Raw genomic sequence first — 23,991 nt, 5'->3', positions numbered from 1 at the left:
TGTTCTTCTTGATTCTCTGAGATTGTATTTTGAGTGTTTTCATGGGTGGAGTGCCAGGACCTGAAAATTACTTTCCGTAAAAAGAGATTAATGTTTTTAAACACTTCAAACTCCTGCATATTAGATTTCGGTGAGAAGGATAAACCTATTTTCAATAAAGAGATATGGTGTTCATTAAGGGGAAAGTCCGTGAGGTTAATTACAGTCATTTCCCGTGACTCCAGAGGTGAAAGCTCAGAGGGGAAGGCTGGAGTGGTCTTTTCTAGCTCCTTCGTGGGCGCGTTCTGAGTTCCCTTTGGTTTCCTTTTATTTCTTTTTCTTTTCCTTTTTGTGTTAGGGTTTTGCACCTTGCCTGCTGGGTGCTGGAAGACTGACTCTGCGTCGTTTCTACAGTCTCTGTGTCTCCCGTCGATGTCCCTAAAAAAACGACCGTTTTAGTTGGAGAGTCCAATTCACTATCTGACGACAGTGAATATCGTGGGGCTGAGGGAGTCCTTCTGTTTCTACTTCTACGCGATTTGCTTCTGCCTCTCTATAGAGTGGGGTCAAAGACGTGGTCCTTTTCCCAATCTGCTAAATTCTGTTTGAATTTTTTCCTGTTTATTACTTTTAAGGTTTTTTGGGTTTTTTCCATCTCCCTTCTAAGAGACTCATTTAGTCTTTCAAATTCTTGACTTTGTTTGAAAGGCTCAAGGAGTTTAGTGCTTGTATCTATCTCAGATTGGAGTTCACTAAGTTGTGCCAGTTCCTCTGCCACTATGAGGCGCATCAGCTCTAACCCTCTATTTGTGCAGCTCTCTCTTTCCATAATTCGAGAAGTCTCGAGTATGGAGATGAGCTGCCGGAGCAACCCTTTCACGTAAACCCCTTGGGATGACCCTATGCTCTATATGGGACTTTAGGGATGACACATCCCATGTTCTGTTTAGTTAATTTCTTATGATTTTTGAACAACTTCTTAAGGGTATCATCACCCGGAGCCTGGTTTGTTTGATCTATAGAAAAAGCTGTTTGTATTTCAAGGTCAAACTTTTCATCCAGAACACAGTCACTGTTAGTCAGCAGATTGTTATGCATTAACCAATAGTGAATAAAAATCTTCCACCCAACCATTAAAAGGGCACTGTTTTGCTAGTGTTACATACAGGGATACTTTGTCAGAGAATAAGTGAAGGTAATCACTCCACCGATGTGCCAACCTTGTCTCCAGTTCCTCCCCACTTCCTAGCACACCCCCTCCCCTTTTAAACCAAACCAAGTATCATTTTGTGATGATATATAAGTATTTTTATTGATTTTTTCATAAAAAGAAATGCGGTAAAATGTAGCAGCAAATTGTAATATACCTTTGAATGCAGTACAATTTACCTGCAAATCCGGTAAAATGTGTTTATAAGCCATCTGATTATGTCAATTTGTGATGAAGCGCATTGGGTGGAGACAGATGTGCTGACATAACTATGCACACACATTCTACATGCCAGATCAGGATTTGGATGCTTTATTGAATAGCGCTATTCTACTGTTTATATGTGAGTGGTTTAACTGCTTTTAAATACATTAGTTTTGTTGATTTCACACTAACGGGAGCATTCCCTTCATTTTCCTTTTCATACATACTTGCCTTATGTTGATGATATGCAAGGGATATGGAGGAGTTAGATATGGATATGGCCATTCTAATACCACATTGATCATGCTGTATATGAACACTCAAACACTGGGGGTCATTTGCCTTTGGTGAGTGCACACTTATTTCACTATGGTGCTATGTATCACTATGGCCATTTGGTGACAGGAAGAGTTTTCACTGATGAGGATTGGAATTGCAGCTTTGGATTATTTTGGACTTTGTTTTTTGAACTCAGTAAATTAGTTTCACAGTTGTTTATTTTATACTGTATTTCTTCAATGTGTGGCACTAGGTTTTATCACGTTAATGGTTTAAGTTATGCGGCTTAATGGGAAGATTAGCAAAACACTTTCCGTTTCAGAAGACCATCTTGCATAGGAAAAATAAATTCTAGCAGAAAAATACAGAAGCTGGCTGGCCTAAACTCTTCCAAACTTTTTAAAGAATAGAATGCAGCTGCTGTTCCTGGACCTCTTGACCATCAATCAATGTTAGCATCTGCACTTCAGTGATCAGGTTACAGCTTCACCCTCAAGAGGTTTTTCAGCAGCTTTGCTGATACAGATCTATGGCCCTTTTCATAGGAAGTAGTCTCATCCCTTATTGTTCTGTACACCTTCTGCTGCCTGCTTGCCATTTCTGTGGGCTGCTTAGCATCGAAGGGGTAGGTGATACATCTTATGAGAAACACAGAGCTACTATGGCATTACCAAGCGGCAAGGCTAGCCCAGTTATCTACCGCTTACCTCAAGGTTGAAAAACCAGATTGAGTAGCCATAGAGAGACACGCAGCCCCGAACCACACGCTAGACTTTCTACTTTGGTGTCCCCCAAAAAATAGACCCCGAATTCTCTCCCCCACTCTCTCTCACTCATTTAAGCTATGGGATAGCATGAGGGGGCTTCCCTCCCTGGTCTCTGAGTTCCAACTGCTAGCACATATTTTCCATAACCCTGAATTCCAACCAGGTATGAACATTACAGCATTTAAGTGGCGGCTGGATAAGTAAGTGTACCGCATAGGGCATTTCAATTCTGCAAGTGGCCTCATACCCCTGGGGCATTTTGAGGAAACACTGGATCTCCCTACTTCGGAAAGATTCAGGTTCTATCAAATCTTCCACTTTCTCAACGCCATTTGGAAGAATAAAATAAAACCCTCCAAATTTCACAGAGTACGAAAGATGGCGTGGGCAAGCCATGGAGCAAAGGGGTGGAATATCAATAATCTACGCATTGCTGGCTAAAAATGCAGACAAACTACCGTATATAACAGCGTGGGAAAGGGAACTTCAGGAAGAACGAGGACTGGCATGAGTCGTTTTCTGGATCTCTTAAAGGTATCTACAATACCTCACTGTTAGAAGCTAATATAAAAGTTTTCACAAGATGGTATCTAGTACCCACCAGATTAGCCTCCATGTTCCCTACCACTTCTCCGCTATGCTTTAGAGGGTGCCACAGCTTGGGGACTATGCTACACACCTGGTAGGAATAAAGTCATAAAGTGTCCCCTGACCCAAAATCCATCCATAGCCCTACTGAACGGCTACATACCAAACATCCCCAAACTGCCACGAACACTGATCCGCTTTATCCTGACAGGGGCGAAACTTTCAATAGCCAAGGCGTGGAAACAACCTAAAGTATCAATTGCTGCTACGAAAAGGAAATTATCTTGGATAATCTGAGTACTTTTAGACATGTCCAAACAGTTTGAAGCAATCTGGGAACCCCGGGCCCAATATATGGGAATTTCCTTGATACCTGGAATTGATAATCACTAATAGACATAATTCAATTCCTCTATGGTTGGCGACCCTTTTCTCTCTTCTCCTTCTTTCCCTCTACTCTTCTAACTACTCCTTTAGTGTGTTTCACACTATAATCTTCCTCCATGAATCACACCTCAAAGCCTATAGGGCTAGAAAAAACTGTAAACCAGGCTGGCTCGAGGCTACCACGGTACAGCCAGAGGTCCTGCTGAACTGAACAGTCTCGAGGGAACTGAATTCTAAACAAAGGTCCGGAAGCAGCCTCTGGCTTGCACGCCTTCAAAATAGGAGATGGAGTGCCCCCGCTTCTCCCGACACAGCTAGACCCCAATGAGGGTGACAGTAGTTGAGGGCCCACAACACTCCCCAAGTGCATAGCACACAGCCGTTTATTGTGAGAGTTACATGTATTATTAATGTACACCCATATGGTGGTTCATAAGTTGATCTTCATGTTATACTGTATTTTTCTATTTGAAAATCAATAAAATACTTTGACACGAGAAACACAGAGCTGCAGCTTCCCCTTTCTCTCCTCAGCCTCCTTCTACAGCCTCTCTAGCTCTTCCTTGCTCATGACCAGTAAAGGACAGGGGCTGGACAGTCAGGCCCTGCTGCTTCTACTGTTGGGCTGAAGCCCCTGGAGCACTCATTGGTCTGGCTGGGGGAGAACTAGGCCCCAGCTCTGGTTTGAGTACCCCCTCAGTCGCTCCACCCATCACTGACCATATACGCAGTACACACCAAACAATTCTCAAGAACCACCAAATTAAAAAATGCCGGACCCGGCTCCACCCCTGGCGCCTGCGTCACTGGATTTGATTGACAGCAGCGGGAGCCAATGGCGGCGCTGCTATCAATCTATCCAATCAAGAGCCGAGAACCCCGGGCAAAGGAAGAGCGTGTCTCCACCAGGTGAAATTCTAGGGCTCGGGTAAGTTAAACCGGGGGAGGGGGGTCACTGCTAGATGTTTTTTCACCTTAATGCATAGGATGCATTAAGGTGAAAAAACACGAGGGTTTACAACCCCTTTAAATTTTGACAAATAAAAACCTGGAAGCTGATACTGATTATATATTTTACACAGACTGAGAAGTGTGATTCCTATAAAACTAAAAACTTCAATTTGCCAAGCATATCTGGTCAAGAAACTATTAATAATGTACCCTTAACTTTATAAAACTTTTTTTTCTAGAAAGAAAAAAAAAAAGCACTGGTACCACTTTACAATGTGAATTTTAAAAAAACCACCCAGCCAGCACAGAACCCTTATATGCCAAAATAAATCTTTTTGTATCCAATAAGAATGCATCCTTGTACCTTTTGCAACAAATAACTTTCCACCTGAGTTAACACATTGAACATTTATATATTATACAACGCAATCAAATCCCATCTATTACATTTTTTGATGCTATAGCAACAGAAAATACTGTGTGCAGAGGGAATAAGAATTTTTACTTATTAACGGACTCTGAAAGGCAAAGGTGCACAGCCGGGGGCAAATCAAAAATGAAAAAAAAAAAGCTGGATATACCAACAAGACAATGATCCTAGACATACCTTAATATTACCCATGTTAAAGTTTGGAACTGACCTTGAGTCTTTAAACCTGAACACTATTACAAATCTGAGAACATTTTCTTCTTTTACCTGGGAAAGCCAACGCTTGAATACACTTTCTATCTAAAACATCTAGGCTCAAACAGCAAAGCTACAGACCAAGGACAAGGAATAAAACCTGCAGCCTACACAAAGAGGGAAGCTAATCTATTTGACTTCACATAGAAAGTAGTAAAAATCAATTTTGCTGCACGAAATTTCAACTGAACAGAAACCAGACCTTTAAATTACATTGTGCAGCCTGATCCATGAGGTTTATGAGCACCAAGCAGAATGAAGTACAGCAAGAGGAAAACAATTATTTGAACACTAATGCGTTTTTTTATCTGACAAAAATTAAATGAACATTTTAATAAAACAATATTGGAGATAGGAGTGTCAGCAGTCCATTTAATCAAACTCTAAATGTGCACTGTACAGAGTACAAAACACACAAGTTAATTAATCAATTCATTTGACAAATCCTCAATCCTCTCGTTGTTTTTTTTAAAAAGCTCACTATATTTTGCTAAACTATTAACGTTGTACTGAAGAGCAGTGAACTCACCTAACTGCCCATCTCTTATACTTGTACTTGTTGATTAAACATCAACTATTGTTCCTGACAGATGTTCCCATGTTGTCTGCTGCTGCAGCAATGCCCTATGAGAAATCCATGTTTCCTTTGCCAAAGGAATTATATTTTTGCCTATCCAGTCCTGATATTTACATAGCCCTGCCAGACTGCACAGCCTGGTTGGTGAACTAATTTATCTGCTGTAGTTTAGCGTTTCTCAACCCCAGGTTCCACAGAAGCCTAGGGTTCTGCAAGAAGTCCCCAGGTGTTCCACCCCAATTCACCACCGTGAATTGGTGGTTTCATTGTGCACTGACAGTGAGTACCTCCAGGGATCCAATACCTTCCTTGTACTACCAACACCTGTGACATCACTGCAGAGAGCAGCAGGGGATTATAGGCATGTTTGCAGGGTGGGAAAAACATACTGTCTCCTTCGCAGTGGCTGTTGAAAAGATACCAGCTGGGGAAAGTGTTGCAGCCAGATGAGCATATGTTTTAGGTGAATCTGTAATAAGGTGTATTTGGAAATCAGTGCAGAGAAGTATACTTCTACCTGTACTGTGCTGATCCCCACCTGCCCTCCTCTTCCGTCCATCCCAGGTTCTTATATGTGATATCAGCTGGGATTGACAAGAGAAGAGGGTAAGCTGGGATCAGCACTAGATTGGACATGTAACAGCAGCTTCCCTGTGCTGCTATGCATGTGAAAGAAACTAAACAGTACTACAAAATTCCCTGTCTGTTGCCCTGGTAAACCCTATGTGCTAAAAACAAGAAGGGTCCTGCGAGCCTCCACTGACCAGTTGCTCAGTAAAATATAGTATGGGAAGCTGCTAGCGTTAAACACGTCTCACAAATCGTGCAAATATAAATGAATAAAATATATACGCCACGCTATAAATGTGATGCACATCTCATCCATATAAATTCTGAAGCGCATACATCAGGTATAAATATTAATCAATGCGTAATGTTACAGCTTAAATGAACAATTATGCTGTGCTGAATAATATATAAAAACATGATTCGAATTCAAATCCCCAAAAAAATGTGAAAATGAATAGTGGCGCTCAAATGAACATACCTACTAAAGATATATATAAATGACTAGAGAAATTAAATAAATCATGGTGAAACCTCAATGTATCAGAAATGTGAAAATAAAAATAAAAGTCCAAAAATGGGAATAACGTGACTAAGCCAATATATATCACCCTGAGACAAGTGTAACTTTATATGTGTCACTTCTCAAAAATAAAATAAAAACCATATATATAAGAATAAAAAAGTCCATATAATAATGTGAGTGACCACACATAAGCTGAAACCTAGTGAGATGAGAGTGTCACTTTTCAAAAAAATGATAAGTGGCTAATGAAAATGCATAAACCAGTCCATATCCATATATATCTATCAAATCTTCTACTTCCTCAACGCCATTTGGAAGAACAAACCAAACCCTCCAAATTTCACAGAGTATGAAAGATGGTGCATTTATAATGTTACAGCTTAAAAGAACAATTATGCTGTGCTTAACAATATATAAATGCATAAATAGCATATATGCAAATAAGTGGTGATCAGTAGGTAATGTGACAGGTTAAATAAACAAGTGAATGAAACTCAGGTGCACAACTCAATAACAAAGTGCTCATCTGCATAAATATGTAGAATTCATAAAAAACCATAAAGCTTCATAAAATTAATCAAAAAAGTCCACAAATCGGTATACACAGATTCGTTTATCGATTGCTATAGAGTGATGCACTAGGTGCACCTGTTAAATGTGAGTACCCTTGAAAAGGGTTTTTTTACTTTGTTTAAAATAAATGGTTTTAAGCTTTATTACACTATCAAGCTTTTTATTTTTGCTGAGGTATTAGCTGAGGAGTTCAGGATTCCGGTTTTCCTTCTGAACCCAGAGGAGGTTCACATGCGTGTTTAGACTGAGCTTAAATACAAAGTCGCACGCTCTAAGGTGAGCGTTTATTACCTAGGGGATCACTGAAGGAAGGACACCTTGGCACGTTTTGATCACCTACCAAGCTGTTTTGAACTGTATGAACTTTTCAGCGCAGTCATTAATGATACAGCAGGACACTTTATTTGCATGTGAGCACTTTGTTCTTTGACATATTCACAATTTACGATTTATGGACTTTTTTGATGAATTTTATGAAGCTTTATGTTTTTTATGAATTCTACATATTTATGCACACGAGCACTTTGTTATTGAGTTGTGCATCTGAGTTTCACTCACTTGTTTATTTAACCTGTCACATCACCTATTGATCACCACTTATTTGCATGTATGCTATTTATGTATGTAGTTATATATTGTACAAACTATTGGTTTACAAATGAATCCGCCTATATCTGTAAAACCACCACTGTGCTCTGGAGAATGAAGACAATCCTAAAGATGCCACTTAAAAAAATGAAAATATGTGATCCGAATTCAAATCCCCCCAAAAATGTGAAAATGAATAGTGGCGCTCAAATGAACATACCTACTAAAGATATATATAAATGACTAGAGAAATTAAATAAATCATGGTGAAACCTCAATGTATCAGAAATGTGAAAATAAAAATAAAAGTCCAAAAATGGGAATAACGTGACTAAACCAATATATATCACTGAGACAAGTGTAACTATATATGTGTCACTTCTCAAAAATAAAATATAAACTATATATATATAAGCATAAAAAAAAGTCCATATAATAATGTGAGTGACCACAGATAAGCTGAAACCTAGTGAGATGAGAGTGTCACTTTTCAAAAAAATGATAAGTGACTAATGAAAATGCATAAACCAGTCCATATGCACAGTGAGCAAGAGAAAACAATAAAAAATAATGAACAGTACAAAAATGATACACCTCGTGACAGATGTGAGATGAGAGTATCATTCATTCACAAATTGTAGAACTGATGGATTAAATCAGTCCATGTGCAGTGTGATCGGAAGTTCAAAATAGTGATAAGATCTCCGGTGGGAAGACTGTGATTCTTGTACTCATCCACCACACCTCAGTGACGTGATTCCACTCCCTTCAAAATTCAAACTCACCAGCTGCTTTAGCCTCACACTCTCGTGTTTGGCCAGAATTGCCTTAACCCACTCACATGGGGGTTTACAATACGATCTCCAGTATCCAAAGATGTATATATCAAGTACTCTCCCTGAAGTAGTGGCTCCACATGTGAATGAGAAAAAACCCTCCAATAGTGTGATATCATCTAAAAATGTATTAAAACTCTCAATGAACCAACACCATTGTACTCACATGTAAATAAATCACAGCAGGCAAAGGGCAAATATCATCAAAGACATCCATGCAGTGGTTAAAGATCAACTACAAACGGCCACGGCCGACCCAGGGAGTGTGGATGCTAATGAACGGCTCACCTGCGCCTAGAATCGTTCCTCCACCTTACACCGTTGCATAACCTGTCAGTCCGTCCTCCGTCACACGTGTTAGGTTGCTGTATAGCCACGCCCCAACATGTTTCGTCACTGGGACTTAATTATGGGATTCCCATGATTAAGTCATCATGGATGTCTTTGATGATATTTGCCCTTTGCCTGCTGTGATTTATTTACATTTGAGTACAATGGTGTTGATTCATTGAGAGTTTTAATCAATTTTTGGATGATCACACTATTGGAGCATTTTTTCTCATTCACATGTGGAGCCACTACTTCAGGGAGAGTGCTTTATATATACATCTTTGGATACTGGAGATTGTAAACCCCCATGTGAGTGGGTTAAGGCGATTCTGGCCAAACATGAGAGTGGTGAGTTTGAATTTTGAAGGGAGTGGAATCACATCACCAAGGTGTGGTGGATGAGTACAAGAATCACAGTCTTCCCACCGGAGATCTTATCACTATTTTGAACTTCTGATCACACTGCACATGGACTGATTTCATCCATCAGTTCTACAATTTGTGAATGAATGATACTCTCATCTCACATCTGTCACGAGGTGTATCATTTTTGTACTGTTCATTATTTTTTATTGTTTTCTCTTGCTCACTGTGCATATGGACTGGTTTATGCATTTTCATTAGCCACTTATCATTTTTTTGAAAAGTGACACTCTCATCTCACTAGGTTTCAGCTTATCTGTGGTCACTCACATTATTATAAGGGCTTTTTTTATGCTTATATATATGTTTTTTATTTTATTTTTGAGAAGTGACACATACCGGTATATAGTTACACTTGTCTCAGGGTGATATATATTGGTTTAGTCACATTATTCCTATTTTTGGACTTATATTTTTTTTTTTCACATTTCTGATACATTGAGGTTTCACCATGATTTATTTAATTTCTCTAGTCATTTATATATATATCTTTAGTAGGTATGTTCATTATTCATTTTCACATTTTTTGGGGATTTGAATTTGGATCATGTATTTATATATTATTTAGCACAGCATAATTGTTCATTTAAGCTGTAACATTATGCATTGATTAATTTTTATACCTGATGTATACGCTTCAGAATTTATACTGATGAGATGTGATCACATTTATAGTGCGGCGTATATATTTTATTCATTTATATGAGCCCTATGTGCTGTTTCCTGGGGTTCCTCTGTGCTGTGCCCTGGTGACCCCCCCTTGCTGTGCCCTGGTGACCCCCCCATGCTGTGTCTTGGTGACCCCCCCGTGCTGTGTCCTGGTGAGTTCCCTGTGCCTTGGTGAGCCCCCTGTGCTGTGCCCTGCTGATCCACACCTCCTATCTCCTGTTTTATGACCCCCCCTGTCTTATTTCAGTTGAAGATGAAATTTGTGTATGTTTATTTCAAGTTTGATCCAGAATTGAGCATATGTGCAGAAAAAAAGCCCCCCAAGTATTACATTAAAGCATTTGTTAACCTCAAAAAAACAGATCCTGTTTCCTTAAAGCATGTTATACAGCACAGTGCTTGTGCTGTGTAATTTTGTCCTCTCTATCACCTAAAAAACCTGCCTGATCCTGCCTGGCTTTACCATCCCCCCTGTAAACAGACCACGGTATATCATGGCTGCTGAGCCCTGACACCGTGGTCAGTTTACGTGCCTCTGTCATCCACAGCTCTCCTGTCCTCCTCTGTCCTCTCCTCCGTCCTCTCCTCCGTCCTCTCCCCCCTCTCCCCATCCTGTCTGTTCGTGTCAGTGCCCGCCCCCTCCTGCTGTTCTCATATCTAATATAAAATGTCTTTCCATCCCCTCTGTAATAAAACAATAAGTGTCCCTGTGCCTGTGTTATATAAAAAATATGCCGATCCGTACCTATATCACAGCGGATCCCGGTGATCACGTGACTCCTCAGCTCTCTCTCTCCTCTTATCCGGCTGGAGCTGTCAGCCGGGGAGAGGAGAAAGTTGAAGAGTCACATGAGTGTCGGGGGTCGTTGTGATATAGGTACAGATCAGCATATTTTTTATATAACGAAGGCACATGGAAACTTATTGTTATATTACAAGGGGGGGTGGGAGGATTTTATATCGGTGGCTTAACAACCACTTTAAAGTGATATTAAAGTCTTGTCTTTTTTTTTGTTTAAAAATAACAAACATGTTATACTTACCTGCTCTGTGCAGTGGTTTTGTCCAGAGCAGCCCAGATTCTCCTCTTCTCGGGTCCCTCGCTGGTGCTCCTGGCCCCGTCCTCCTGCCAAGTGCCCCCACAGCAAGCAGCTTGCTATGGGGGCACCCGATCAGAGTTACTGCTCTGTGTGTCCATTCAAACATGGAGCCATGGCTCGGCCCCGGCCCCTTTCCTATATCAACAGCTTGCTGATCACACAGGTGTTCCATGAGCTGTAGATTTGAAAATTATTTTAAAGGTTCCTCGAAATCTCAAAATTTTTGCCCAAGGTAAAAAGGTTGGGAAACCCTGAGTTATGCCATAAAGCTCCCTGCCTCAGCTTGTGATTAAACAGTGAAGCAGCAGCTTACCTCTCTGGCGACACTGCTCTCTTCTCCTGTCAGTAAGTTTTTTTTACAGTGCATTGCTGAGCACCTGATTAAAGTGTCTCTAAAGGTTCAAGGTTTTTTACATTCATACATTCTATGCATGAAGGTAAAAAACCTTCTGTGTGCAGCAACCCCCCCCCCCCCTCCAATACTTACCTGAGCCCTATCGTGATCCAGCAATATGCACAAGAGCCTCAGCTCTCCGGAGACTCTTACTCCTCATTGGCTGAGACAGTAGCGGGAGTGATTGTCTCCCACTGCTGTCAATCACAGCCAGTAAGCCAATGAGGAGAGAGAGGGGGTGGGCCGAGCTGCGGCTCTGTGTGTGAATAGACACACAGAGCAAGGGCTCAGGAGCAAGACTGCTTGGGTGCCCCCATAGCAAGCTTGCTCTGGAGGCACTTGACAGGAGGAAAGGGTCAGGAGTGCCGACGAGGGGCCTGAGAAGAGGAGGATCGGGGCTGCTCTTTGCAAATCCACTGCACAATGCAGGTAAGTATAACATGTTTTTTTTTTTTAAACTTGCTTTTAATATCACTTTAAATCCAGTCCAGTTTAATGCTGTAGATGGAATTACAGGAGTAGGATATTATACCACATTTAAAAATATGCAATAGATGCATTTAAAATTAAATTTCATTATTGCTTCATGAATAGATACCTATCTCAATGTGCGTAATTTTCCTCCACCTGGAGTTTATCTTTAAAGCAAAATAACCATTTAAAAACCATGTCCATCTAACCACATTGTTTTCAGTTGGGTGCAATAAAATATATTGCACCATCCACTGCCCCTATAAATAAGACAGACTGTGTACATAATGTATTTCACAGCATAAGCTGGATAACTTCCCAGGTAATGTAAAACATCATGGATGGAGGCATGAAGCTTATTTTGTACATCTGAGTTACAGAAAGGAAAATTGAAAGAAGGTGAATGTACATCTGCTGAAGCATTTGTATATAAGAGGAGTATAGACTGGCTTATCAGGGATCTTAAAGCCCTACCTGAGCTTTTTTTTATAATGAGTAGGGAGGGGTTAACACTTGTAAAATTTTTATTGCTGTCTGTGGCACAAAGACAAAAAATGAAGGGTCAAGTCAATAACACACAGCGATCCTGAGCAATTCTTACCCTTATCTAAGCAAATTGGGAAAAATGGTTATTTATTCTTATTGGAGAGATTTCCTTCTACTTCCTGTTCCTCTGACCCCTATTACCAGAGCAGAGAGTAAAATAATATCCCCAGCTGAAAAAATAAAAATGATTATATATATATATATATATATATATATATATATATATATATATATATATACATACATACAGGTATCTCACAAAAGTGAGTACAACCCTCACATTTTTGTAAATATTTTATTATATCTTTTCATGTGACAACACTGAAGAAACACTTTGCTACAATGTAAAGTAGGGAGTGTACAACTTGTATAACAGTGTAAATTTGCTGTCCCCTCAAAATAACTCAACACACAGCCATTAATGTCTAAACCGCTGGCAACAAAAGTGAGTACATCCCTAAGTGAAAATGTCCAAATTGGGCCCAATTTGCCATTTTCCCTCCCCGGTGTCATGTGACTTGTTAGTATTATAAGGTCTCAGGTGTGAATGGGGAGCAGATGTGTTAAATTTGGAGTTATCGCTCTCACTCTCTCATACTGGTCACTGGAAGTTCAACATGGCACCTCATGGCAAAAACTCTCTGAGAATCTGAAAAAAAGAATTGTTGCTCTACATAAAGATGGCCTAGGCTATAAGAAGATTGCCAAGACTCTGAAACTGAGCTGCAATCTGGTGGCCAAGACCATACAATGATTTAACAGGATAGATTCCACTCAGAATAGGCCTCACCATGGTTGACCAAGGAAGTTGAGTTCACATGCTCAGCATCATATCCAGAGGTTGTCTTTGGAAAATAGACGTATTAGTGCTGCCAGCATTGCTGCAGAGGTTGAAGGGGTGGGGGGTCAGTCTGCCAGTGCTCAGACACTGCACACTGCATCAAACTGGTCTGCATGGCTGTCGTCTCAGAAGGAAGCCTCTTCTAAAGATGATGCACAAGAAAGCCCACAAACAGTTTACTGAAAACAAGCAGACTAAGGACATGGATTACTGGAACCATGTCCTGTGGTCTGATGAGACCAAGATAAACTTATTTGGTTCAGATGGTGTCAAGCGTGTGTGGCTCAACCAGGTGAGGAGTAAAAAGACAAGTGTGTCTTGCCTACAGTCAAGTATGGTGGTGGGAGTGTCATGGTCTGGGGCTGCATGAGTGCTGCCAGCACTGGGGAGTTACAGTTCTTTGAGGGAACCATGAATGCCAACATGTACTGTGACATACTGAAGCAGAGCATGATTCCCCTCCCTTGGAGACTGGGCTGAAAGGCAGTATTCCAACATGATAACGACCCCAAACACACCTCCAAGACGACCACTGCCTTGCTAAAGAAGCTGAGGGTAAAGGTGATGGACTGGCCAAGCATGTCCCCAGATCTAAACCCTACTGAGCATCTGTGGGGCATGCTCAAACGGAAGGTGGAGGAGCGCAAGGTCTCTAACATCTACGAGCTCCATGATATCGTCATGGAGGAGTGGAAGAGGACCCCAGTGGCAACCTGTGAAGCTCTGGTGAACTCCATGCCCAAGAGGGTTAGGGCAGTGCTTAAAAATAATGGTGGCCACACAAAATATTGATACTTTGGGCCCAATTTTGACATTTTCACTTAGGGGTGTACTCACTTTTGTTGCCAGCGATTTAGACAATAATGACTGTGTGTTGAGTTATTTTGAGCAGCAAATTTACACTGTTATACAAGCTGTACACTCACTACTTTACAGCAAAGTGTCATTTCTTCAATGTTGTCACATGAAAAGATAATAAAATATTTACAAAAATGTGAGGGGTGTACTCACTTTTGTGAGCTACTGTATAATAAATAAAGACCCGACAAAGGTTCTAGCTCTTCTAACACTTGTCAAAAACTGTTTTGGTGTATGTCTTTTATTTGCACTTTGATTTCCATCACAGATTGCCTTCTTTCTTTGCTTGGCACATTTACTGTACACACAACCCATGGACACAGAGTGAAAGGACTACATGTGCCACAACATTGAACAACTCTGTTATTGAATCATAAGCATGAGTTTTGGATTTGAAATAACTTAAATTAAATATGTTATAGATAAGCAAATGAGAACAGAATATGGCTTTTAATGTGCATGCTACATTGTGGATATTGTGATAATAAAGCACATTAAAAACTCCCCCCATCCCCCAGTAGCAAAAGGGAGTACAATATGGCAAACAAAAACCTGTATGAGCAGGTTACAATGATTACAAAAAAAAAAAAAAAAAAAAAAAAGACAAAAAATATGACTTTCCTTTATATTTACAAAGTTTAGTACAAAAGTATCACTCTGGGAATAGATACCGAATAACAGCTATCAGACTGATAACTTATCATTGACAACATTGATTAATTAATAAAATTCAGCAATGGCATATACTGTAAATACCTGAACATTCAAAAGAATTTCATAAAATGCTTTGTACAACGGTTAAAGGTATGGATTAAAACCTATGTTCTTGTAAAGTATGCAAAATTGCTAGTTTCTATTCTTATCTATTTCTTGGAACCAAACTGGGACACAGGTTTAAAAATACCTATAGTAAGGTATTAATGATTTTATGATATTTAAGATGGTAAGCCTGACTTTCAAGTAGTCGTGTGCACAACTGGGTGGCAATGTTTCTATGGGGATGTGACTTCAGTAGGAAGATTAACACCGGCATATTCATTTTAAAGTGCAATTTTAGTCATTATTGTTTAAAATAGAACTATATGCAAAATCCAAAATAATGTATTATGTGGTTTGTCACTAGTATAAACATAGCACTCTTTCTTTTTTAAGTCCCACTTTAAGGCCAGCCATACATGAATCGAAATTTGGCTGGTTCAGCAGGGACCAGCCGAATTTCAATCCATGAATGGGCTAGCTGGTTGTACACAAGTTGATCTATCGATCAACTTGTATGCAACTAGCCTGTCGGGTTTTTCCTGAACAGTCTGTACTGCTGACTATAGCCAGCAACACTGATCATTGTATTCTGCCGGCGGGGACGTTTACCTACTGTCAGAATAGAATAGCTCAGCACGAGTGATTCCCCCATCCACCTGGAACGTGTGGATGGGAGAATATGCTCTCTTCTCTTTTTATTTGTTCAACCCACTGATTGAATGAAAAAAAAAGGAATCAAGTATGGTCTGCCTAACATAGTTATATCACTGGTTGATCCTGCCAGTACTGTTATTAAACACCTGTTAAAGCGCCTATTGCTTTAAGATGCATCATTGACGCATTTTGCACCCTTTTTAAATAAAAAAGTATGAGTGAAGTTTTTATGTTCATTTAAATATAAGTGGTCAGGAAAGCCCTGAAAACTATATCTAGTGTGGAGCTGTTTTGGCACCAACATTGAGCTAAGAAACCCCAACATGTTACATCACTTACTGTAAAGTTCATCTAAATCTAGTATTCTAGCTAACACTACTCTCCCCAGAGATTGACAATGCCGCTGTCCAAGGGTGGCAACACTGCTCCTCTATACATACAGTGGAGGAGTGAGCACAGCCACCCTAAGGAAGAAAATGTGGTACTGGCAGTATCACCAGGTTACAATCCTGAAGAAGCAAGAAAAAAGAAAAGGGATTCAACCACCACACGCAAGAACTGGCAAGCTGCAATGTATTCTGTTTTTGCTTTGAGATACATTCGGAGTGCACTCATGAATAAATATATATATATATATATATATATATATATATATATATATATATATATATATATATATATATATATATATATATATATATATATATATATTTGAGAATGTTTAGAACCTCTGTCAGGTTGTTAGTAATTTCTGGGTCCCTTTCGACAAAAAACACCCACTTCCTGTGACCACAATGGGAAGCACACGGTATTTTCCTAAACAACACTGCACACAGCAATTTAAACCCAACAGAGGTTCTAACTCTTCCTAATACATATTGATACATTTAGTGTTTTTATTGCTGTACATTTACCTTTTGGAGAGGTCTGCTGTGACCAAACAATAAAACCTGACAAAGGTTTTTTGCTTCCCCAATCAAAATAAAAATATTGGCTGTAGGTTTATTTAAAGCTGCCCATACACTGGCAGGTCGAACAACCTAAGAATTCCTCTCCTTGGCAAGGAGTGACTGAATATACAATACGGAAATACTAACCCTATTGTTTACAAAACAACAAAAACATAAGACTTCAATGCTCAATGATTAAGCTTTGTCATTTTTTTACTGGCCATTACTTGCCCTAGTACTTAATTTATTATAGGTACTTACATAGGTAGTAAGACAAAAACAGACAAGTAATAAACACTAGCTAAGTATTGCAACAGTACTCTAGGGCAGAGTTTAAGTCCTAATGCAGAGATTACAAAAAGAATGGTTGCCAAGCTTTGTAAATTCTAAATGACCAGTTCCAAGATCATATTGAAGTTATAGAAATAATAGAAGAGATCTGATCAAAACAAATGCATTAGTTCTTTCAGGTAGTAGGAAGTAATAGCCTAAGGCTTCATGCACATGGATGGTCTATGGTGCTGAATACTAAAAACCCAAGTTTGTTTCCACACCTGGGGAGCCACAGATGGCACCTGGGCAGCTGTACTCAGCTAAACGTGTTTTTTGCAATTTCTTTGCAGTAGCATTTCTATATGCATTCGCATTTGGTGTATTTGCCGAACGAATATGTAATACAAACATGCACATGTAAAAGCTGATGCAAAAAAGCATCACCATTTACCCAAGCATGGCTGTATACAACCATTCACTTCTATGACCGACTGTAAGCACCACCTGGAGCTCTCGGGGCGTGAAAAAACACTGGTGTTTTTCAGTACTACAGCATATGTGTGCTGCAAACCATCTGTGTGCACGAGCCCTAAAAAATCTGATGAAAATACAAAATCCACAAATACATTTTCAGTCACCAGAAAGAAAAACATATATTCTACAAATGCCACAGCGGTTCTCCAAAAAGGTGCATGTAAATTACAAATTAAGAAGTTAAGCATTGCCACATCTTTACTCATAAGCATGCATTATATTGTAGTTATTATGTGGTATACAATATTTAAACATCTTAAAGTGGCCCTATTTGTTTTTTTGTTCTTTTGAAAGAATGGAAATTTAACATACTATTATGACCATAAGGCTTCATGTACATTTGGCCATGATGTACCCCGGCTGCAGGAAAACTCAAAACGCAACAAAACACAGTTTTCCCACGTTTTTCTGTTTCCTTCGGCCATCGTTCAAAATGTTCCTATCCTGAACACAATTCTTCTGCGTTCAGGAGAGGGAGGTTGGGGGGGTTAAACTTCCCCTAACCACAGCAGCTACTAAACACTTCTAAAACTCGACACTATATTACCAAAAGTATTGGGATGCCTGCCTTTACATGCACATGAACTTTAATGGCATCCCAACCTCGCTCATCCATGTTTTTATGGACCTTGCTCTGTGCACTGCTCCAAAACATTTACTGGAGGGGGATTATGGTGTGGGGTTGTTTTTCAGGTGTTGGACTTGGTCCCTTAGTTCCAGTGAAGGGAACTCTTAAGGCGTCAGCATACCAAGACATTTTGGACAATTTCATGCTCCCAGCTTTCTGGGAACAGTTTGGGGATGGCCCCTTTCTGTTCCAACATAACTGCACACCAGTGTACAAAGCAAGGTTCATAAAGACATGGATGAGCAAGTTTGGGGAGGAGGAACTTGACTGGCCTGGACAGAGTCCTGACCACAACTCAATAGAACACCTTTGGGAAGACTGCGAGTCGGGCCTTCTGCCCGACCTCACAAATGCGCTTCTTTCTGTAAGAATGTCAAACATTCCCATAGACACACTCCCAAACCTTGTGGACAGCCTTCCCAGAAGAGTTGAAGCTATTATAGCTGCAAAGGATGGGCCAACTCAATATTGAACCCTACGGACTAAGACCGGAATTTCATTAAAGTTCATGTGCATATAAAGGCAGGTGTCCCAATACTTTTGGTAATACAGTGTATGTGTACATGGACACATAGGCTTTTATTGAGTTGACTTAAATTTAGGAGCTGTAGTGTACATGAAGCCTTACAGATTGTGTATGCATGCTGTCTTGATGTTTACAGTTGATAGTTGGCAGTAGAGCTGCAACAACAATTTAAAGCATATAAATACCCCAGCAGAACATTACAGGTTACTAGAATTGTTTTCCCTTAGGTGCCCTTCATTTTGGAACATATAATCAAGAAATACTTGATTGTGACTGGAAATAAGGCAAAAAAAAGCACAAATAACTTTCCCAACATGTGATGCTGCAGACATTGCACACGCATTTGCACATGTGTATGCCAGGGTTAAAAAAATGTGTTCTAAACATTTTCTATGAACAAATAAAACAGTAACTAACTGCGAGTCAAAGTCATGATATTAATTGGAGAGACATTTCATAATTAGAGGTTAAATTGCTCCCTTTCATAGTGTGCAACACAATTTAACAAGCCACAAGAATAAACAAGTAGCTAATTACATTTCCAACTAATTGACAGGCTGGACACACAGCATTTCAGAGCTGGAATAGTGTTTATAAAAACTGCAATTAACATACCTTTGTACCCTAAAAACTAAAAGACATTTTAAAATTACTTAACGATTTCATTTTCTGTCTAGGAGACTACACACTTATGAAAATCCTGGGTACTTACATGATGTTGCTTATCAAATGGCTTTTGCCTTCTGTCAATCACCACTGGACTTTCCTAAACCAAAAATCCAAATGACACAACTGGTATTAAAAGTAAGTGGGTGAGGGGAGCTAAAGGGTTCAAGGCAATATGTACTTTATGATTTTATGTAGTGGGATACTATTATTAAAATGGACAATGCAAGACTTTTTTCCATTTTTTTGAAGACGCCATCTGCCATTTTGTGTTAAGACCTCTATGACTAAGACCTGTCTGGATGAAACCCGGTCGAGGCAGACCCAAGAGTCTGTGGTCCCCAAAGCAAGCAAAATACCATTCATGCCAATAAAAAGAAAAAAAAAAAACTGGGAGGAGGAGAGCATGGCTATGTGAAACAAGAAGCCGTTTGAAGCGGAGCACTGGAGGGAGATGTAGGGGCACTGCAGAGGGTAGTGCAGGAGACAGTACAATACATACTCCTGACCACTGCCCTCTGTATGTTATGTTGTATTTAACATAGTCCTGACTGATACACTTAAATTGTACTGTAAGTGTTTATTACATGTGTTCATGGCCCTTACAGTTGCGAAAGGTCCCCAGGTAAATGATTTTAAAGTGGTTCTAAACCCTAAATGTTCTTTACCTTAATGCATTCTCTGCAAAAAAACCTTTTCACTACCTGTTTCCCCTGCCCCGTCCCTAAATACTTACCTGTCTATTCTTTCAATCAAGTGCTGTGCCCATCTGCCGCAGTGCTGCTCTCTCTTCCTGCATTCACAGGCTACACTGAGAGCAGTGGGAGCCATTGGCCCCTGCTGCTGTCAGTCAAATCCCGTGAGGAGAAAGAAGGTGGCGTGGCCTAGCCATCTTGTGTGTGTGTCTATGAATGAACACATTCTTTGCTTAATATATATTTGCTTACTCTATAATACTATATTTTCATTCTGTGTTGTTGCCTTCAATATAGAACTTTTTTTTTTTAAGCATTTGTCATTACGGTTTGTATGTTTTTTTTATAGCATGAGATTCAGGATGAGGAACCTAGCTCTCCTACCTAAACTTCTGGCACAGCAGCAGCGAAAAAATGGCTGCCTGTCATACCAAAACATGGAGGGAGGGGGGAATGACAAGAAAGCACAAGTAGCAATTTAAAATAATCCAAATCTTACAGGATTTGACCTTTCTACATTTTAGAAAGGAAAAGTATTTTTGACATTGTCTGTGTTGACGCTAATTGGTTCGGTCAATAGGAATGTAAGGGTGAGGTCTCACAAATTGGACTCACAAAGCAAGAAAAAAATCAGTTAGTTTATAACCCTTTTTTTAAAAAAAAAACAAGATATTCATATATTATTAGTAATTAGACAAAAAGAAGAATATATGGGGCTTTATTTCATTCATTTATATTCATACACTACTTGACCCAAGCTGGGACTTAGCCACGTTTTTTTATTTATTTTTTAGATTGTTTGGTAAATCACAAGTCAACACAAAATATAAAATAGAGTCATTTTGGTAAAGAAAAATATAATTTTAGGTTGACTTTTGTGCAGAATAATACTAAAATCAGTACTAAGCCCAACAGCAAAAATTGAATACAGTATCTCACAAAAGTGAGTACATCCCTCACATTTTTGTAAATATTTTATTCTATCTTTTCATGTGACAACACTGAAGAAATGACACTTTTCTACAATGTAAAGTAGTGAGTGTACAGCTTGTATAACAGTGTAAATTTGCTGTCCCCTCAATATAACATGCATCTAACACTATCCTCCCAATAGTTTGACAATGCTGCTGTCCAAGGGTGGCTCTATTGCGTCTCAGAAAGTCAGACAAAAAGTATATGACTGGCTGGATCACCAGGGGTAAAAAAACATAAAAAGAAAACAAATTCAGCCACTATACTTAAGTAATGGTAAGCTGTTGTTTTTGGGTTTAGTACCACTTTACCTACTTTATTTTAGTTAAAGGCATGAAATATGGGTAAAAACATTTTTTAGAGACTCAAAATAAATTTTTAGGCCTGAGTCAGAAAACTAAAGTTACAATGCACCAATGTAATTAATGAATATTGAAACCCATTGGCCAATCTGCCAGGTACGGGCTGCTAAACAGCCTAAAAACATAAAGTTTACCTCCAGACAGATACATTTTGTAAAGCAATGTACAATAGGATCAAATTTGTTAAAAAAACAGGTTTTGTTTTCCTACTTTGTTTCGTTTCTTTCTCATCTTGCACTGTGCACATCCTGGAGGCTCTTTCTGAACTTCTTTTGAATGTGTGAAAGCTCAGGTCAGCTGAACATCAAGGTTCTACTTCAGCTGCTACAAAAGAGAGTGCCATTGCACTGTGTACTAACACGACTGCTTAAAGTTTGACTTGAAAGTGCATAGTATAGGGAAACACCACAACAGCTAAACTAAGTACATGTTGCCACCTAGAAAATAAGGTGTCTGGAGATACATCTTGTGGGCAGAATCACCAGATTTGAATGCAAAAATTAAAAAAAAGTCCATGTCCATTAAAATATGCATTGCAGTGCATTGGCGTCCCTGAATGCAGTGCACCCCAATGTGTGCGCAGTTACAAATTGGAACAGTGTGAACTGGCCCTTTTGACAAAACAAGAACTCCCTCAGTGACATATTTGTTCTTAGTGATTGTGTTTAGATATACTTTAGAGCAGAACTAAACTGTAACTGAGCACCAAAAACTGAACATGCTATTTATTTCATTTTAATATTCAAAGGAAACTCACCCATCCATCCATGTCTCCATGCTTTATTTTGTTGAAAAATCACTTTGAAAAACACCTCCTTAGCATTTTTAGCCATGGCCATCCTCAGTTACACCGGCCACACACGGTTCAAATCTCGACCTGTTCAGCAGGAACCAGCTGAGATTCGAACTGTTGACAAGCAGGCTAAATTACCAAGTTGATCAATCGGTCAGCTTGGGTACAACCAGCCTGCCTGATTCGCTACAGTTGATAGAGATAAATACTGTCTTCTTTCGATGTGGACGGCTTCCTCCGCCCACCACCAGGAGAAGACAAATGCTGATTCCCCTGTCAGCACTGTCTGTGTTGATGGGGGAATCGTGCAAATTTATTTTCTGCAACCCGTGGTAGCAGGAAAGAAATTTGCACCGTGTATGGTGGGCCTAAGAGCAGATGATTAATTTAGCATTTACTTCCTGGAATGCATCTGCCTTTAGCTCAGGCATGCAGGCAAGAGGGTGTGCTTAGCTGAGAAAAACCCTCCTCTCCCTCCCCCAGATGAAAGAAACGAAAATGCCAATGAAGAGTCTCGATATGTATGACATAATTTTGGCCAAAGTAGCAAGCAATGTAAAAAAATAAAGTTTTGAACAAGTAAATATATCATAACTTTCTATCTATTTACTAATACTAGCAGCATAAGGATTAAACTAGTTAATGTTGGTTGAGAGAGTTTAGTTCTACTTTCATATTAATACCCCATTATACAATTGTTATTTAACGGTACTACATAGATAACTATGTCAGGAACAAAAAGATAAGAAAGCAAATTACTGTAAAAATTGACAATTGTTAATGACTAATGTACCTGGGGCAGTGCAGAATTCAGTTGACGCTGTAGTGAATCTCTATCGTAGATAACATCTTGAAGTCGCTGCTGGGCCATGCTGAGGCTCTCTTGAGTTTCCCGCAGTGTATCCAGCAGCCGGTCACGCTCATCCAGCATGTTCACCATCAGTTGTTCAAAGTGGGAGTCCGAGTCTGAGCCACTACTCTGGGACCCCCTTTGGCTCATAGGGGTGTCCTCATTTATCGTTGGCATTACTTCACACATCATTGCTAGAAAAACAGAGAAAGTTTTAGAACAGATAATACACCAAAAAAAGACCCAAAAGATAAATTTAGGAGTCAAACATGTTTAATCTAATCAACCAATTTATCTAATCCACCAATTTTAAAAACAAGCTTAAAAAATAATTTAAATAATAGATAATTAAAATAGAGAAGAGGAAATGGATCAATTTACATGAAGCTGATTCAATATGCGTACAATATGTTACATCATGTCCTATACAGAAAAAAGTATACAGCGAGGGAAAAAAGTATTTGATCCCCTGCTGATTTTGTACATTTGTCCACTGACCAAGAAATGATCAGTCTATCATTGTAATAGTAGGTTTATTTTAACAGTGAGAGACAGAATAACAACAAAATATCCAGAAAACCCATTTCAAAAAAGTTAAGTCAAATAAGTATTTGATCCCCTATCAATCAGCAAGATTTCTGGCTCCCAGGTGTCTTCTATACAGCTAAAGAGCTGAGATTAGGAGCACTCTCTTAAAGGGAGTGCTCCTAATCTCAGCGTGTTACCTGTATAAAAGACACCTGTCCACAGAAACAATCAATCAGATTCCAATCTCTCCACCATGGCCAAGACCAAAGAGCTGTCCCAGAATGTCAGGGACAAGAGTGTAGACCTACACAAGGCTGGAATGGGCTACAAGACCATCGCCAAGCAGCTTTGTGAGAGGGTGACAACAGTTGGTGAGATTTTTCGCAAATGGAGGAAACACAAAATAACTGTCAGTCTCCCTCCATTGGGGCTCTATGAAAGATCTCACTTTG

General features: G+C 39.5%; 1 protein-coding gene across 14 annotated transcripts in view; it reads right to left on the bottom strand.

Annotated features, from left to right (window-relative positions):
- Window positions 1–23,991, bottom strand: part of PPFIA2 (PTPRF interacting protein alpha 2) — a 544,100-nt gene that overhangs the window by 482,002 nt on the left and 38,107 nt on the right. For 10 of the 14 annotated variants that reach the window (XM_073620222.1, XM_073620225.1, XM_073620227.1 and 7 more), the window contains exons 2-3: window positions 22,955–23,205; window positions 19,386–19,439 (exon numbers count right to left, since the gene is read on the bottom strand). In XM_073620222.1, the coding sequence (XP_073476323.1) occupies window positions 19,386–19,439; window positions 22,955–23,203 (303 nt within the window). In that variant the 5' untranslated portion in view covers window positions 23,204–23,205. The remainder of the gene's footprint in view (window positions 1–19,385; window positions 19,440–22,954; window positions 23,206–23,991) is intronic. The other 4 variants (XM_073620228.1, XM_073620239.1, XM_073620233.1 and 1 more) reach the window with 1 other exon arrangement.

The sequence above is a fragment of the Aquarana catesbeiana genome, linkage group LG03 (assembly GCF_042186555.1).
Source record: "Aquarana catesbeiana isolate 2022-GZ linkage group LG03, ASM4218655v1, whole genome shotgun sequence".
NCBI classification, from domain to species: Eukaryota; Metazoa; Chordata; class Amphibia; order Anura; family Ranidae; genus Aquarana; species Aquarana catesbeiana.
This window is presented reverse-complemented; position numbering and strand designations above follow the sequence as displayed.